This window comes from Denticeps clupeoides, chromosome 13 (genome assembly GCF_900700375.1).
Source record: "Denticeps clupeoides chromosome 13, fDenClu1.1, whole genome shotgun sequence".
Taxonomy (NCBI): domain Eukaryota; kingdom Metazoa; phylum Chordata; class Actinopteri; order Clupeiformes; family Denticipitidae; genus Denticeps; species Denticeps clupeoides.
This window is the reverse complement of record NC_041719.1, coordinates 1,751,762-1,769,263: the sequence shown is the minus strand read 5'-3', so window position 1 is coordinate 1,769,263 and position 17,502 is coordinate 1,751,762. Positions and strand designations below refer to the sequence as shown.

General features: G+C 45.4%; 1 protein-coding gene across 3 annotated transcripts in view; it reads left to right on the top strand.

The window, feature by feature from the left end:
• Nucleotides 1–17,502, top strand: part of LOC114802397 (limbic system-associated membrane protein-like) — a 229,234-nt gene that overhangs the window by 40,858 nt on the left and 170,874 nt on the right. The window contains exon 1 of one of the 3 annotated variants that reach the window (XM_029001267.1): nucleotides 15,316–15,402. The exons of the other annotated variants lie outside the window; for them this stretch is intronic. Coding sequence (XP_028857100.1) covers nucleotides 15,321–15,402 — 82 coding nt within the window. The 5' untranslated portion in view covers nucleotides 15,316–15,320. Of the gene's footprint in view, nucleotides 1–15,315; nucleotides 15,403–17,502 lie in introns of those variants that run through there. 3 annotated transcript variants of the gene reach the window in all.

The following is a 17,502-nucleotide window of genomic DNA, read 5'->3' as shown; positions in this document are numbered from 1 at the left end:
GTCAATAAATCCATTTTCTGCCCGTACTCGTGTACTGGGACAAGGACAGGAGTCCAGATGGTCCAGCACAGACCATCCACCCTCTCAAATGTCCAGACAATCCAATCCTTTTATTCATTATTCTGTTACTGTTCTGCCGGATCCTCATTGGTTAATTAGTAAAAGCCCAAATGAAATGTTTATCCCCCATTGAGTCTGATGAGAACCTGCTCATTACTTCACGGGTTCCATCACATCATAAATCAGCCGGTGGTCTTCCTTCATAAATCATGAGAAACAAAAAGAGAATTTTAATTTGTATTCAACAAACTGAGAAGACTGAGGAGTCTTCAGTTCTCGTAGCCACTAAAGCATTAATATCATGCGTTATCTCGATTATGGATAATATCTGATAATGGTCTCATGTTGTCCTTCCAAGTATATTACTTTCAGACCCTGTTCTATTCATCTTACTCATTAATAAATTAAGTTTGAACATGGATAGTCTTAAATGGGTAGACTACATATCTAAATATCCTCAGTTAAGATTCTCTGCTCATCAGCCGTAATGCTCATCACCAGACATAAATAGACAGCTTAGTTTACAGTAATATTTTTAACTACCATCATGAGTACTGTAACGACAGGTACGGTTTACTTTTTTCTGATTATCTTCGGAGTATCATGGAACCACAGACCTAAATGTGCAGACCTGGATTCACCGTTCCTGTTCTAATGATAAACGATCTGCACTGCAGTAGAACCCTGAGTGTGGCTCTGGGGTCAGAGGTCACCTTCATAAAGACAGGAGTTCTTTGTTATAAATATCTAGCAACGAGTTAATGAGCAGCCGTGCACTGAGCTGATCCAGGGTCTCAGCTGCTCTTGTTTCATTTGCACAATTAGGATCTCTGTGATGTGAAGATTGTTTGTATGAATTTGCTGGGCATATTTTTGAACGTACATATTTGTGCATCAGTATTAAAAAAGCTAGGCAGTAAAAGACAAAGCATAATTAGGATAATTAAATCAGATGTGTGTGGGAACAGTAATTGAGGTGAATATGCTTAATATGCATGTTAGAGAGGAGGGGAAATTATGAATTGTTTGGATAAGTAAACATGTGAAGAGCATCCAGTGAGATCCGTTGCCCCGGAGACTCGATTCACTTTCATGTCCCCTCCCCCCACTTCTCTGGATCATCAAAATGCCGTCTTTGTTTCTCTTTTAATAATCGAATTACCATGTGCTGCTCATCCGTGGCCAACGAGCCCCTCCACAACGAGCCTATAGATTACACAATGAATAGAACTGTCTATAAATTACAGGACAGAACATTTTAAAACCAATAGAACTATCTAGAGATTACTGAATGGAACAATATAAACCAATAGAACTATCTAGAGATTACTGAATGGAACAATATAAACCAATAGAACTATCTAGAGATTAGAGAACGGAACAATATAAACCAATAGAACTGTCTATAGATTACAGGATGAAACATTTTAAAACCAATAGAACTATCTAGAGATTACAGAACGGAACAATATAAACCAATAAAACTATCTAGAGATTACAGAACGGAACAATATAAACCAATAGAAATATCTAGAGATTACAGAACGGAACAATATAAACCAATAGAACTGTATATAGATTACAGGATGGAACATTTTAAAACCAATAGAACTATCTAGAGATTACAGAACGGAACAATATAAACCAATAGAAATATCTAGAGATTACAGAACGGAACAATATAAACCAATAGAACTGTATATAGATTACAGGATGAAACATTTTAAAACCAATAGAACTATCTAGAGATTACAGAATGGAACAATATAAACCAATAAAACTATCTAGAGATTACAGAACGGAACAATATAAACCAATAAAACTATCTAGAGATTACAGAATGGAACAATATAAACCAATAAAACAATGTAAAGGTTACAGAACAGAACATTACAAACCAATAAATAAATCTAGAGATTACAGAACGGAAAATTAAACACAATAGATCTGTCTATAGATTACAGAAGATTACAGAACAGAACATTATAAACCAATGAAACTGTTTATAAATTACAGAATGGATCATTATAAACCAATTGACCTGTCTATAGATTACAGATTTGAACATTATAAACCAATAGAACTGTTTATAGATTACAGAATGGAACATTATAAATTAAATGAACTATAAATTATTGAACATAACATTATCATAATTTTTTTTTGTATAATTTATAATTGACATTTTTGGATGTCTCCCTGCTCTTCCTGCCTCTGGTGAACGATGAATCAGACGGCGTTTCTGAACACGTGGATTTCTCTACATCTCAAATACTGCTGAGAGAAACCTGCTGACGTGTTGATTCTGGTTCGGAGGACAGGACCTGCACCTCGAGGTGGAGAAGGTGCACCGCCATGCCTTTCTCAGCAGTGGGTGTCCGTTTGTGAGTGGTTGCCATGGTCACCATCCTAGAAGTTTGTGCCGGGTGTGGCAGATCATGTATTTTCTTCATCAGCGATTCTTCCATGCCTGAAGCTGCTTATTAGGCGTAATGATGAAGTAATGGGTGAAGTAAAGGCAGTAAAGTGAAACCAGTCCAGAAGGGATTTTTCACCTTGTTTCTAGAGCACGAGCGAAATGTCAGAATGTTTTATAGAGAAGTGTGTCTATGTGACACTTGCTAATGTAATCATTAATCTCGAAATGTTACCGGGCGACATTTTTACATGAATGAAAATGCCATGGCGGCGGCGGGGACAGGGGCTAATCCACCGGCTGCCAGGCGGGGTTCTTACGTGATCCGTGTTCCTGCCCTGGCTGCCCTGCAGAGAGAGGAACGCGCTGCTTGATTTGAAATACAAATCTGAAGTGGGTTTAAGCGAATCGCCGCTGCACCGCAGCATAAACTGGGAATATCTGGAGAATCTGTGCTCAGGGCGAGGAGCTCGTAACGCAGTCGCCCACAGTTCCCAGCATGCACATGGTGCGCTGGCATTTACACAGAAAGGACGTCCCTCTCAGGCTGCACCACACGTTTCTGTATTGACACGTTCGAAAGATCCTGCAGGGCCGGAACGTGGAAACAAAAGCAGGCGGGGGGGCAGGAAGGGGAGGCCAAGTAGGCGGAGCAATCGGAGGCCGAGGGACCGGAGCACCGGTGTAAACAATCCCAGTAGGAGGTTTTAATTAAACAGGGACTCAGGGGGGCTGCTGGAGGATGTGATGGGGCCTGCTGGACGTCTGGTGGAGGGAGGTGAAGGGAGTCTCAGTGGTGAAGTCCAGGAAGAGAGAGAACACACACACACACACACACACACACACACACACGTACTCTATTTTTTGTTCTAAAAAAAACATCTATCTCCTGTGGATCAACGTTGGGAAAATTCAATATGGTGGGAATGTAAATGCATACAAACACACACACACACACACATACACACACTGACTTTGTTTCTCGTCACATCATGAAGCTGATGGATCATGGCTGGTAGAACAACAAAGAGTGGAACCATCCTTTTGCATGAATGAAGAACATGACATGGTTCTAGACCTGGGAGTCTGATGACTCGTGTGGAGGCTGTGGAGCTCATGGTAACTGGCCGTGGTGCTGAAACCAGTTTATAGGGACCAGTGAGAAGGACGTCAGGAAATGTCGGTGTCCAGATATTCATCCCTTCTGCACTGCTGTAGGTCACGTGGTGGCTGAAGATCTCCTTACTTCCTGAAACGCGGTAAGCGTCTGATCTTCCTGCTCTGTGGCAGTAAGAAGGAGGTGGAGGTGGAACCCTAATTCCTCCTGCGTATTCGTAAAGCGCCGCTTCATTTGGTTTCTGCTCGCCTTCATTATTCAAATTAGCCGCTAATTAAGAGGCTAAACGAGGTCTGGCGTGGAAATCTTCGGCCTCCACCTAAAGGGAGGCCTCTTCGACCTGCACCAATCAGTTCACTCCGCTTGCCGACGCCGGCAGGTAACGGTAATATAGAGCAATAAAGTGGGCCGTCGAAAAATGATTTTACAGGCCGCTGGCGCTCCGTCTCCACGGTGATGTGGGCGTGGTCGGGTTACGTACCTGCCGCGAGTGGCGCGTTCTGAAAGCGGACAGATCCGCTCTCTACGCGGTTAAGGGGATTTTTTTTTTTGGAAATGAATAATTCATAAACTTCTGTCCCCGCGTGAATGAGGCTTTACCGCGGCAATTATTAATTCATGCGTCCGGTGGAGACGTTGGCTTTTCGTCAACTCGTACGGAGAAGCCTGAACATTTTCACATTTTCTTATCATTCTTTTTTAGTCACGTGTGCCACTGCCATGGAAACGGGACGGAGAACCAGACACCAGAACACGGCACCCTTATTCTACAGTGGCTGCAGAATAAACTCGTTACGTCGGCACCGCAGATGCGTTGCGGGTAACCGGACGGCCGCGGGTCTATTTTCCCTGTCTGCCCCTGTCAGGTCAGATGGGCCCGCTGGAGAACGGCAATTTTCCCTTCCTGCCACCGATTCCCGGCTGGACCGGGCCCCAGACGTTGACTGGCGGCCGCCGCTGCTGCTGCAGTGCAGCTCTGGCTGGAGGCCGTGGGTCACTGCCGTCCTGGTCATGGTCCAGCGCTGAGATCCGAGCTGCCGGGCTCATTAGGACCAAGATCTCGGGGTGCCGGGAGCCTGGCGCCAACTTCAGGCTTTGAGTCAGGCTTCAAAAGCTGCAGGCTGGTCTCATTTGAGGAGTTTCCCGCTAAATTTATGTATTTATTTCAATTTCTCTCCTTTCCTCCTCGTCTAAGCAGACCGCTCTTCTCTTTTCTGCGGATTGCCACCGTAACCTGCACCACGAATGACAGGACATGACTTGAAATACGCTCACACGAATATTGTCACGTGAACAATAAACGTGATGGATTTTGATGAGATGTTGGAGGTAACAGCTTTGAATTGTTCAAGTCATCTGTCCATCACATTCATCTGTTGAGACTCCATTTGTTCTCATATTTGAAGGCCTGTTTTCTGATCTTGTCCAAATGTGATTTAATCGATGTCTTCTCGCTATTGGAACTTAGCACCGTGAGAGCTTCACATCCTGCCCGTCACGCCGGGCCCGGCATCTCCATGGGGATCGTTCTGGAAGCTCTCGGTTGCACCACCTGGATAATTATTTGCAGAACGTGCCGCCTTTCACCGCTCGACTGTCATCCGAACGCGCAAATCCACCGGGAGGATTACCTCTGACTCCGCCTCCAGATGGACCCACCCCGCCCTCCGGCCCGATTTGCATTACACTCCTGCATTCATGTCATCTGATGCCCCGCCGCTCCCGTTGCGAGAAGAAATTGGTGGGCATAGAGCCCCTCTGTTCAATTTGTTCCCCGCGAACTCATTTCCATTCGCCTCATCAGGTTTAACTGATTTAATGCTCCTCGTACTCCTCGTCTCACTCGGCGAAGATAAGATGCGAACCGAGCTGCTCCGGACTTTACAACTTCAGGGGAGAAAATAAATAAAGCGGCCAAATCGTGCGTGTTGTTCAGGACCATGACCACGTTCTCCGGGGACGGTCACTTCTGCCAAATTCGATCTGCATCTGCACACTTTTCATGTCTGAAGACTCGGCCTGAACCAGGCGAGATTCCCTCAGGAAACGTGTGGATGTGCAGATACAAGCTGGTTTTTGTAAGACCATCTCACACCGTAAGATCCTCATGCATTGTTACTTCCATCTGTTAACTACAGATCCAGCAGAAATGGAGAAAGAAAAAAAAAACAGCATGCATCTCCATCCTCTTCCTGACTGCAACGTGCAGCTGCATGCGCCCCTGCATGTCATGCTGCGATTGGACAGAGGGACGGATCTCACGTTCTCACGTTTTATGCTGGTGGATGGATATCTGCCACTCAGCTTGACCTTTATCCTTCTTCCATCCCTCTGTCTTCAGCCGTTTCTTTCTTGGACTAAAGTTGAAATGAATAATGAAGAGTTGGCGCAGTCACCGGGACATGGAGCTCGTGGAAGGAGGGGTTTCATTGTCTGATGTGGCTCTCATTAGGAGGCAGAAAGCAGTCGCTGGCTGTAATAATGAGAGAAGCTGAGGGCCCATCATGTTGCATCTGGTCTCTGGTCTCGCATTATCGTGGTGCACCACAGCACCACGGTAATCCTGTTTCGCTTTTTTACTTATTACATTCCAATTAATCTGATGGGCAAAGCCTCTGCTGTCAGAATGTGAACGGAGGCCTAATTCCGAGGGTAAAATCCTCTTACCTGTTTCCCACCACCCATGATGGAGGATCACTGGAGGCCCCCGCTGCACTTCTAACAGGTTTCGTACCAGAAATAAAAAATGAAAACGAGGGGGGATCGAACTTTATTTTATTATGAACGGGCGCGAGGGGGAGGGCGAGGTTTTATAACGGTTCAGACGAGGGCTCCGGCCTGGTGCCTGAGGAGAACCCTGGGAGTGAGAGCGACCTGTGAAATCGGCGTCTACAGTCACCAGGCCGCTGCTGAGCCACGCTGGAGTTCATCAGCGCCGTACGGAATATTATGGCGCGTCTCTGATTCCCAGTCCAACCTCACGTCTCCTGTTATTTTAAACCCTTTTGTTGTCGGGAAGATGAAAGCTGGATGGTTTCACGAAAAGATCCATCACCCAGTAAACAGTTCCGACTCCGTTTTAACAAGCTCAGACTTTAATAACTCAAATTCATACAACAAAGCAACAGAATCTGAGCCTCAATGGAGAACCACGAGTGGCTCCTTTTATTCCCAGAATTTGCCATTTCAGAGAAGTTCTCCGGACGTAGTGCCAGGGCCGCCTGTGCGTGCTGGGGACTGGGGTCTGTCTCTGCTTTCCCAGAATGCTCCTCAGAGGGCTCTCGTTAGCGCTGTGGTCCGGCAGCCCTGCTGACGCCGCAGATGCGAGGCGCAGCATGTTCGCGTGGCAGATAACGTCTTCAGCTGCTGCTAAACCCGGCGAGATGTTCCAGATGAGATGATAAGCGCGGGGATAATGCGCCGCATTAATTCTTTATCTCTTGCTTGACATTTAGTAAACCGGCTTGGTTTAGCGTGGAGCCCGGAACCTCTGAGAATTTCTCGCCTTTAAAATTTTTAAATCTTCCACCTCCAAGTTGAGGCTCAAGAGCACAAACATTTCCATTCACGAGAGGTTCAGTCAGAAGCTGGTTATGAATTCCTATTTACAGCTTTTCTTCTACTCGAGGTGTCAGAACCAGTCACGTTGCTGAAGTTCTGCATGTTTCTGGGTGAGTAAATAAAGAAAAATTCCTGGTGGTGACCTACATCATCATCATCATCATCATCATCCCGGATGGAGCTTCAGCAGCGATGGTGGCGCTGATGCCTGCAGGCTCTGTGAGTTGCAGGTTTAATGGCCGGGACATTTCTACTGGGAATTCAGTGGTCGCCTCTCACGCCAAGATGATGCGAGGTGAGACGAATCTTCACCAAGCTGCGTTACGGTACCGTGCCGAATTTTCACACCGTGAGGACGGCCAGGGGGGTTTCGGGAAGTCGTCACCTGACGCCCCTCCTTCAGAACATCCCCAGCTTCGTGCTTCTTTCCTCTGACTATTGCAGCAAAAGGTGGAGTGATTGTCATTGGGAAACACTGGAGCACAGCACACGATGCACACAACGAAACTTGTCCTCTGCTTTTAACCATCACCCATGGTGAGCAGTGGGCAGCCATGACAACCGCCCAGGGAGCAGTGTGTGGGGACCTCAGTGGCACCTCGGCGGTTTGGGGCTCGAACCAGCAACCTTCTGATTACGGGGCCGCTTCCTTAACCGCTAGGCCACCACAGCCCCATATTAATCCACATATTTCTAATATTTATTCATTTGTATGGATCCGAGTGGAACATTGTCTGCCTAAATCAGCAGCGGGCCGATCCCGATTTCCAGCACAACAGCGAAACGTAATGATATTTCTGCGTGCGGTTGCTAATTACATAATTAAGTGTACTTTACTATGTAATTATGCCATTTTTAAGTCCAGTGTTTTGCTTTGGGAAGATTGTGCATTAAATTATTCCTGGTGTGGAAATCAACACTGCAATTTTCGACTCTTCATTAACAGAACTTCGTTTACGCTCTTTTTTCTATTTTATTCCATTTCAACATCCAATTGAATGTGTGGGACCAGAGTAGGTGAGCAGCACACGAAGCATCCATCAGAAAACCTGGTTTCTTAAGCACACTGGATGAAAATCAGACTGATAACCTGTCATTTATTAAGGGGAAATGAAACAGATTTGTCACGTCATGTGACGGTTCACCACACCAACATGGACAGCAGTGAAGAGTGATTGTAGAACCGAGTTCCTCAGCAGGTTCGGTTCCCCATGGAGGATTTGGGATTTTTTTTACATTTTATGAATTGAAAGGCCATACATCTGTGGGGAAAGATGAGCTTTGGTTCCAGCCTCTTAGATGTTCTGTAGTCAAATGTTCCTTCTGAGGTGAAGTAGAGAAACGTTCCGGTGCTGCGGGTTATAAATCGCTGGGCGGACGTGTTTGCCGTTGACTCTTCAGAAGATTAATGTTGCTTTATGATGCCGTATATATTCTGTAGGCTGCAGGCCGCTCCTCCTCCTCCTCTCTGCCTTTATTGAGCGGCTCCGTGGCGGGATCCGTGGCTGGAACCGTGGCGAGCGCCGTAGTGGCCGCGTGGGGTTCTGCTGAAAGTCAGCGTCAGCAGTCCTGCTGTCGGGTTGTGGTTTTATCTTCTGCCGCCTCAACCGGACTGACAATTACAGTCCATTTAGTGGCACCGTAACGCAGGACGTCCTCCTTGGCAGCCGCTGAAAGCGCAGCACCGCGCTGCTGACACAAAGCCGTTAGCGAGCAATCTCCATTCTGCAGCGCTGTAATAATTAGTGGAACATGGAGTATAATAGTGAAAAGCTCCCTGAAGGCCCCCTGTCACCTACGATGACGGAGCTTCATTCTCTTCCTGTTCACTGGAATGCTGGCTTCGGTGACTGAAATAAAATGGGAGCTGTATGGGGATGAGCAGAGGGCGGGGCGGGGAGGGGCGGGGCCAATGAGGATGGACAATTACTCTAATACGACTCCCTATTATGGGATTATTGTGGTGGTAGTAGCCTAGTGTTTAACACACTCTCCGGTAAACCAGAAGATCCAGGTTCAAATCCTACTTACTACCATCGTTTCCCTGAGCAGGACACTTAACCCTGAGTGTCTCCGGGGGGGACTGTCCCTGTAACTACAGATTGTAAGTCGCTCTGGATAAGGGCGTCTGGTAAATAATGTAAATGTAAAATTGTGGGTCGCCTCACACTAGAAACCCACTAAAAGCCACAACTGTCAGACTGTAGAACATCTGAAACGATTGACTGTGTGAAGCCTCTGATCTGTGTGTCCTGTCTGTCCTGCCTGGACCTCAGGGAATGATGGAGGCTGCAGAACCCTCGTGGTGTGATTAGAACATAGAATTTATAGAACCCAGATTTTATATATATTTATATAAAATCCAATTCCTCACCAGTTATCAACATTGTGGGTTTCTGTCTGGTTTTTCATTTTATCCTGATCTTTTTGACGTTTGTCTGTCTGTATTCGTCTGCTCTGGATCATGATGATATTCATCATGAGTGACATAGAACGTGATCCTGGTGCTGATTAAGACACGTAGATCAAGATTTCAGCATCAATCCCCGAATTAAAAATGCGGAACATCTCGAGGTGCAGATTTAATCCGATTCCAAGTATAACCGCTATCTGAGGAAATAATCATGTGGGGACCTGATAAAGAAGCAGCGAACGTGATGAATATTCATGGACGTTCTTCATGTTCCTGGCTGTTTCTGGTGGGGTTTGTGGTCCTGTTGTGTAGAAGGTGCTCCGGACAAGCGGGAAGTTCTCCCATTGAGTTCTGTTTCAAGTGCTCAAGCACACGTTCTGCAGATTTGCATTCTTTTTCACCTGAACGTGAAAGTGAAGTGATTGTCATTGTGAAGCACAGCACAGCACCCGGTGACACAATGAAATGTGTCCTCTGCATTTAACCATCACCCTTGGTGCGCAGTGGGCAGCCATGACAGGCGCCCGGGGAGCAGTGTGTGGGGACGAATTCCAACCAGCAACCTTCAGATTGCAGGTCTGTTTCCTTGCCCCACTGTTGCATAGTTTTGCTTTATGTCATAGTTTTTTTAAGTAACACAAGAAAACTCACGCCGTTCATCACGATTTTTATTATCTATCTTTTCCTTTGTTGGTTTTTGGCGACGCCGACCGATTATTAATATTTTTTTTTGTAGTTCATCAGGCACCAGCCCGTCAACGGCACCCCTCAGTGTTCTGGCCACCGGCCCGACGTCCAGATTCATGCAGAATGCCGATGGAGAGAGAGAGACACATTTATGGGGGATGAATAAAAGAAAATGCTGCGTTCTGCCATCTGCTTTACTCGATTGTGGGCAGAGTTTGGTAAACAAGTAAAATGGCCGCCTGGAGATAAGGAATAATGTACAAGTGATCTGCACACCGCGCATCTAATTAGGACAAACTGAAATCAACCACCCAGAATGCAGCTCAACAACAGTTGGGTTTCATCTCAATTCCTATTAGCTCTAATTTTATGCTTCTAGTACATTTATTACATGTTTATTGCCATGGTGAGTGTGTGTGTGTGTGTGTGTGGGTGTATGCGTGTGTGTGTGTGTGTGTGTGTGAGTGACAGATCAGGAAGAGAAAGAAAAATGGATTTTTCAAGGTGACCACATTCACCGACTGTATTAAATAAAACCCAGTGACAGCGCCGTGTTTGTGTGTTATAGAAAAGTGTGTGTGTGTGTGTGTTCTGCTGCCCTGTATAATGTGCTCATTGTGTTTGGGAATACGTGAGAAGGAAAAGTCTCTCCCTGTGGGGTTTCCTTTCAGCGGTGGCGGGTCATGGAGATATGTGGGTGGCACTAAAACACACACACACACACACACACACACACACACACACAACTCAGCTGTCGTTGTAGAAAAGGCACCGCTGTTGGTTATTATTCCACGAGGGAGCGGTGAGGTTATGACATTTCTCCCTGATGGACGTATTTAAAAGTGCTGAATGCGCTCAGGGCTGCTTGGGGGGAGATGGTGAAAATTACCATCATAAATGAAAAATTATTGAAATTGTGCTCGCAGACTTGAAACGAAGCGGTTCTACTCACGCTGGCACACAGAACTGTGCATAATTCCATTTCTTATGTTACACGCAAGAAGGATGCGCTCTGAAATCAGTACTCAGATGGCCACTTATGAATTCTGAATTTCAGACAGGCGAAGTCTGGCGTTCCTGCTTCGTCGCAGAGCATATAGAACATTCACACACTGTCCAAAACTAGAACCAATATGATCAAACCCCAGATGTCACAGGACGAGTTAAAGCCACGGTGGGTTCCCTCAGTAATTGGGTTGTCAGTGTTTCATCACAGAAATGTGATAAATAAGCAGAGAAGGGGAGTATGGTGGTGTGTGTGTATGTGTGTGTGTGGGTGTGTTTGTGTGTGTGTGTGCAATGCTGTAATGGGTGTGTTGATCTGGTCTGATGCTGCATGCTGGGATAGACTATGGTTCCGTTTGACCCGACCTTAAATTGGGGTTCAGATGGAAGAAGAATCAGAGGCTGAGAGGAAGCGGGTGTAGAAATTAGAGGAATTGGAGATCCTCAGCGTTCCATCTCAGCTGCAGTTCATCGCATATCGTATGCAAATTCTAAAAAAATCATTAACCGGGTCCTGCTGCTTATGGATTTCTGGCCCGACTGACCCCATCCATCACGTCGCAGTCCAATACATGAAGTTCCTGCTGCAGCAGAGAGGCTGTACAAGGCTGTACAGTAGACACAGTTGCTGCTGTCATGGCTCTATGGAGCGATTTTAAGGCTTTAAGTTACTGTGAAGTCAGCCCCCCATGACTGTCTTTGTACCCCCATTATGACATAAATCACAGTTTCTCACTCAGATTAATTACATTTGTTAATGAAATTCTGTTTGGCTGAGAAAAAAATTAATTTAACAGTTTGAAAAACAATAGAATATTCATCCAACTTTTGATGCTGCCACTGAAGCGAACTGCAAACCTTTCCCAAAATTAATGAGGATTAAATCAAGAGCAACAGGAGCAGAAAATCATCTTTTCTTGCCTTTATTTACTTTTATTAGAAATGTTCCCTTGTCTCCAGGCTCTAACATAGTAGCAGGATGTTGCTGCTCACAGCCTCTTTTTGTCCTACTGGAGGCTTCTTGTTCAATTAAATTTTAAACATATACAAATTAGTTTGGTTCGGCTCAGATGCATGAGATTAAAAACTGTCATATGTAGATAATGAAATGGCAATGTAGTTCGATGCGTAGAAATAATGTAGACATTGTTTGGATCCAAAGGCATGGAATGGATGCCTCATGGATAAAGTATAGATATATTTAGATAGTGTTGATGTAGCATGGAAGCATAGACATAGTGTAGATGTTGTATGGAAGTGTAGATGTAGTGGTGATGTATTGTTGATATAGCATGGAAGCGTAGACATGGTGTAGATATAACACAAAAGCATACATGTACTTTTGATGTACCACGGAAGTATAGACATAGTGTTGGTGTAGTGTTGATGTATAATGGAAGTGTATATGTAGTGTTGGTGTAGTGTTGATGTATCATAGAAGCATAGACATAGTGTTGGTGTAGCGTTGATGTAGCATAGATGTTTAAATGCAGTGTTGATGTAGTGTTGATGTATCATAGAAGCATAGATGTAGTGTCGGTGCAGTGTTGATATTCCATGGAATTGTAAATATAATGTAGACATAGTGTTGTAGCATGGGCGTATAGATGTAGTGTAGATGTAGTGTTGGTATAGTGTTGATATACCATGGAAATGGAAATATAATGTAGACGTAGTGTTGTTGTAGCATGGGCGTACAGATGTAGTGTAGACGTAGTGTTGATATACCATGGAATTGTATATGTAATGTAGACGTAGTGTTGTTGTAGCATGGGCGTATAGATGTAGTGTAGATGTAGTGTCGGTGTAGTGTGGATATATCATGGAATTTTATATGTAATGTAGACGTAGTGTGGATGTAGCATGGGCGTATAGATGTAGTGTAGATGTAGTGTCGGTGTAGTGTGGATATATCATGGAATTTTATATGTAATGTAGACGTAGTGTTGTTGTAGCATGGGCGTATAGATGTAGTGTAGATGTAGTGTCGGTGTAGTGCTGATATACCATGGAATTGTTAATATAATGTAGACGTAGTGTTGTTGTAGCATGGGCGTACAGATGTAATGTAGATGTAGTGTTGATATACCATGGAATTGTATATGTAATGTAGACGTAGTGTTGATGTAGCATGGGCGTACAGATGCAATGTAGATGTAGTGTTGATATACCATGGAATTGTATATGTAATGTAGACATAGTGTTGATGTAGCATGGGCGTACAGATGTAGTGTAGATGTAGTGTTGATATACCATGGAATTGTATATGTAATGTAGACGTAGTGTTGTTGTAGCATGGGCGTATAGATGTAGTGTAGATGTAGTGTCGGTGTAGTGCTGATATACCATGGAATTGTAGATGTAATGTAGACGTAGTGTTGATGTAGCATGGGCGTACAGATGTAGTGTAGATGTAGTGTCGGTGTAGTGTTGATATACCATGGAATTGTAGATGGAATGTAGACGTAGTGTTGTTGTAGCATGGGCGTATAGATGTAGTGTAGATGTAGTGTCGGTGTTGTGCTGATATACCATGGAATTGTTAATATAATGTAGACGTAGTGTTGTTGTAGCATGGGTGTACAGATGTAATGTAGATGTAGTGTTGATATACCATGGAATTGTAGATGTAATGTAGACGTAGTGTTGATGTAGCATGGGCGTACAGATGTAGTGTAGATGTAGTGTCGGTGTAGTGTTGATATACCATGGAATTGTAGATTTAATGTAGACGTAGTGTTGTTGTAGCATGGGCATGCAGATGTAGTGTAGATGTAGTGTCGGTGTAGTGTTGATATACCATGGAATTGTAGATGTAATGTAGACGTAGTGTTGATGTAGCATGGGCGTACAGATGTAATGTAGATGTAGTGTTGATATACCATGGAATTGTATATATAATGTAGACATAGTGTTGATGTAGCATGGGCGTACAGATGTAGTGTAGATGTAGTGTCGGTGTAGTGTTGATATACCATGGAATTGTAGATGTAATGTAGACATAGTAGCATGAAATAAAGACATAGTGTTGATTTAGTGTTGTTGAAGAAAGGAAGTGTTGATGCTGTGGTGTTGATCTAGCATGGAAGCTTCGATGTAGTCTAGTGTCACATCCTCGAATAAACCACAAATAAACACACTCATTACAGAGGACTACCAAAGGGATGGAGGTATCAGGGGACCACTAACAACAAACTAGCACACAGGCAACAAGGTCTATAAAGCAACCTAAGCAAACCACAACAAAAACCCACAGGGCGAGAGCTCCAGCAGACCTCCCAAACACAGTAAATCGGTAAAGCAGGCGGCGCCGGTAGGCAGGAAGCCCTACCAGGTCATAACAATGGCAAAAAGGGGAAATCCAAAATCGTTGTCAGGGTCAAAGGGTAAACAGCATGAACCGAGATCAATCCAAAAGAGGTTCATGTCAAATGAGAGTAAATTCGCCGTTTCGTAGTGTTGTGTTTCGGGGCTTGCGAAGGATGTTGGAGCGCCCCCTGGTGCCTTGGCTGTGCACTGGCGGCCATGACAGAGACACATGTCCATGTTGTGTTTGCACGACTCTGGGGGAACGTGTTCCACTCTCCGCATGGCGCGTGCCGCCGTGTTCTGTCTGACAGGCGATTAAGCGCAGGATTTAATCGTGAAGCGATCCTTGTGTTCGCGCCAGTTCCCCGTCAGTGCGTACGGGGGACAGGGCGCCGTGTTTTGATTGACTGCGACTCGAGTCACGCGTCCAAGAGCGGGATGTCGCTGCGTTCTGCCGAAACGGGGGGCTGCGGGCTGCCGCGTTTTGCCTGACAGGATGTTAAGTGTTTTATTTAATGGGCTGCGCGAGGAGGCAGATGCAATATGTGCAGGAACCCCAACGGCGATCGAGCATGAAGCGACCGTGGCTCTTATTAGCAGAGGCTCTTTCAGCCACGCCGCGCCTATTCAGATTCATTGTTGACAAGGGCAGGTGAGTGCAGCTCTAATTTTGTCCTGGAAGCCGGTGTCACAATGGAAGGAGGATAAAGCATCCAGCCACGTCCTTCAGCTCCAATCAATCCCGGCTCCTGATGAAGCGTTGCTCGAGGCCGCCGTGTTGCTGCAGAAAAGTTGGACTGCACTGGAGTTCCTTGAATCGGGACGACAGGAGAGGTGATTAGCTGAGGGCCGGAGCCATTCATTTATTATTCTAATTATTGTCATTCATTTATTTCAGCAGCCAATGAGAACAGAGTTTTTTATTCCACTCGGGGTTGCGTGGGTCGATGCCGGCGTCTCAGATAATTGTTAGAGCGCAGGCTTTAGCCCAGAGCGTAGTGTCCACATTCATCCCCGACACACAATGATTTAAAGCAATTTAATTCATTTGTAAATGAGTCGTTATTTATTGTATTGCAGTGAAGATTATGTCCTCGGAATGCACTTGCTGCTCTACTTCATGGTCTTCCAGCCTGGAGAAAGTAAAATGGTAGAACTTTACTTTACTTTACTTTACTTTACTTTACTTTACCCGATAAGGCCCAACTTGTCAGGAATAGAACATGCAGGGGAATTGTTAAGTGCAAGACGAATTTTTTTAATGATTTTATTTTGTGTGTGTGAGTTAGTGTTGGACTCGTCTGAAATTCTTTTTGAACTAGTGCGTTTTCAGCTGCTTCTTAAAGGTGGTAGTGGCCTTGGCTAGTCGAATGGAGCAGGACAAGTTGTCCCACCAGCCAGGGACAATGAAGGAGAACAGAGTCGATTGGGATCGGAGGCCCCGTGAAGAGGGAATTTTCAGTCTCATTTCGTTTGCAGATCCTAGAACTTCCATTTACAGCCCTGTAGGCAGCATCAAGGATTCGAACTCAATGCGAGCAGCTACCGGGAGCCGGTGGAGAGAGGTGAGGAGAGGCGGGACGTGGGTGTGTTTCGACTGGTTGAAGATGAGGTGGGCTGCCACATTTTGGATCATCTGGAGGGGTTTTATGGTGACCGCAGAAGCTCCAGCCAGGAGAGAGTTACAATAGTCCAGTTTAGAGATGACCATTGCCTGGACGAGGAGCTGCGTAGCCTGTTGTAAAAGGAAAGGCCGAATCTTCTGAATGTTGTGATCAGACGATCCAAACTCCATGGCTTTTTGCAAACTGAGCTGGGACACTTAGCGTGATCCGACACCCAGGATGGATACAAACGTGGGCAAAATACCGCAAGCTTCACGAGACACTGGTATTCACCGCAGTAGTAGCAAGCACAGCCGGACAAGGTTGGCGGAGGCCAGGAGAACACAGAAGCTGGAATAACTTGCCTAGAGGAGAGTGTGATGGGGGTCAGCGCTGCTCAATGACCTCCTCTCCCTAAAGAGCTGTGGGTTTTAATAGAGAACCTTGGAGGCATATGGAGACCTGACACTAATGAGACACGTCTGTTGTAAGGAGGACCTTCTGAGAATTATTACTCCAGCCATTCATGACTTAATCCTGGGCCAGCTTCAGCAGCACCACCTTCGCTCTTATATTACTAAATGCAGGAACCACTTGGAGGTACATTTGCTGCGATTAAGCCATGTTCTCGTTTAGTGAGACCCCAAACGAATCAATGGAACACCAATTAGGGTCGTAATGAATGTCCTTTAGAAAACCGTTAATGCTTCACCGTTACTGTGCCAGAGAGGCTGAATTTACGTAGAAGTTGTCTGTAAGGCAGAACACTCACCAGGTTCTACAAGAAGGTTCTGCCACGCTTCTACCCTTCCTTCATTCAGATACATTAGTGTTCTAGAGTCTGCCTTTAAGGTTACGGCATGTAGAAGCTGCCTGTCAGGGTGTAATAAAAAGGTAAAATGCATGGTCAGATAGTAAAGCTGGTCAATGTGTTTTGTAAGGTCATAGGTCAGGAAGGGTGTAAAATAAGGAATCTGGTGCCTGTGATGAGGCTGTGGAAACAGTGAATCCTTGCTGTCTGCCAGTTGTATACCAGGCTGGCATATGGGAAATGGTTCTCTGCCAGAGGTGAAATGCAGCAGTTGCGGTGGCACCATCGATCGGCGCCAGCTGAGAGAGCATTAGGGGGGAAGTGCCAAGGGTGAAGCACAAGGGCGCAGATCCCGGCGTCCAGTGCCAGCGCGCAACGGTTCTGGTGAATTATTGCCATGGCAGAGAGGGCATTGTTTCAATCAGAGCTGCAGAGAGTGAATGGGACACACAAATTAAACTTGTCCCAGAAGTGGCCCTCCTGGCTGGGACACCTGGGTGGAAAAAAAAAAAAAACGGC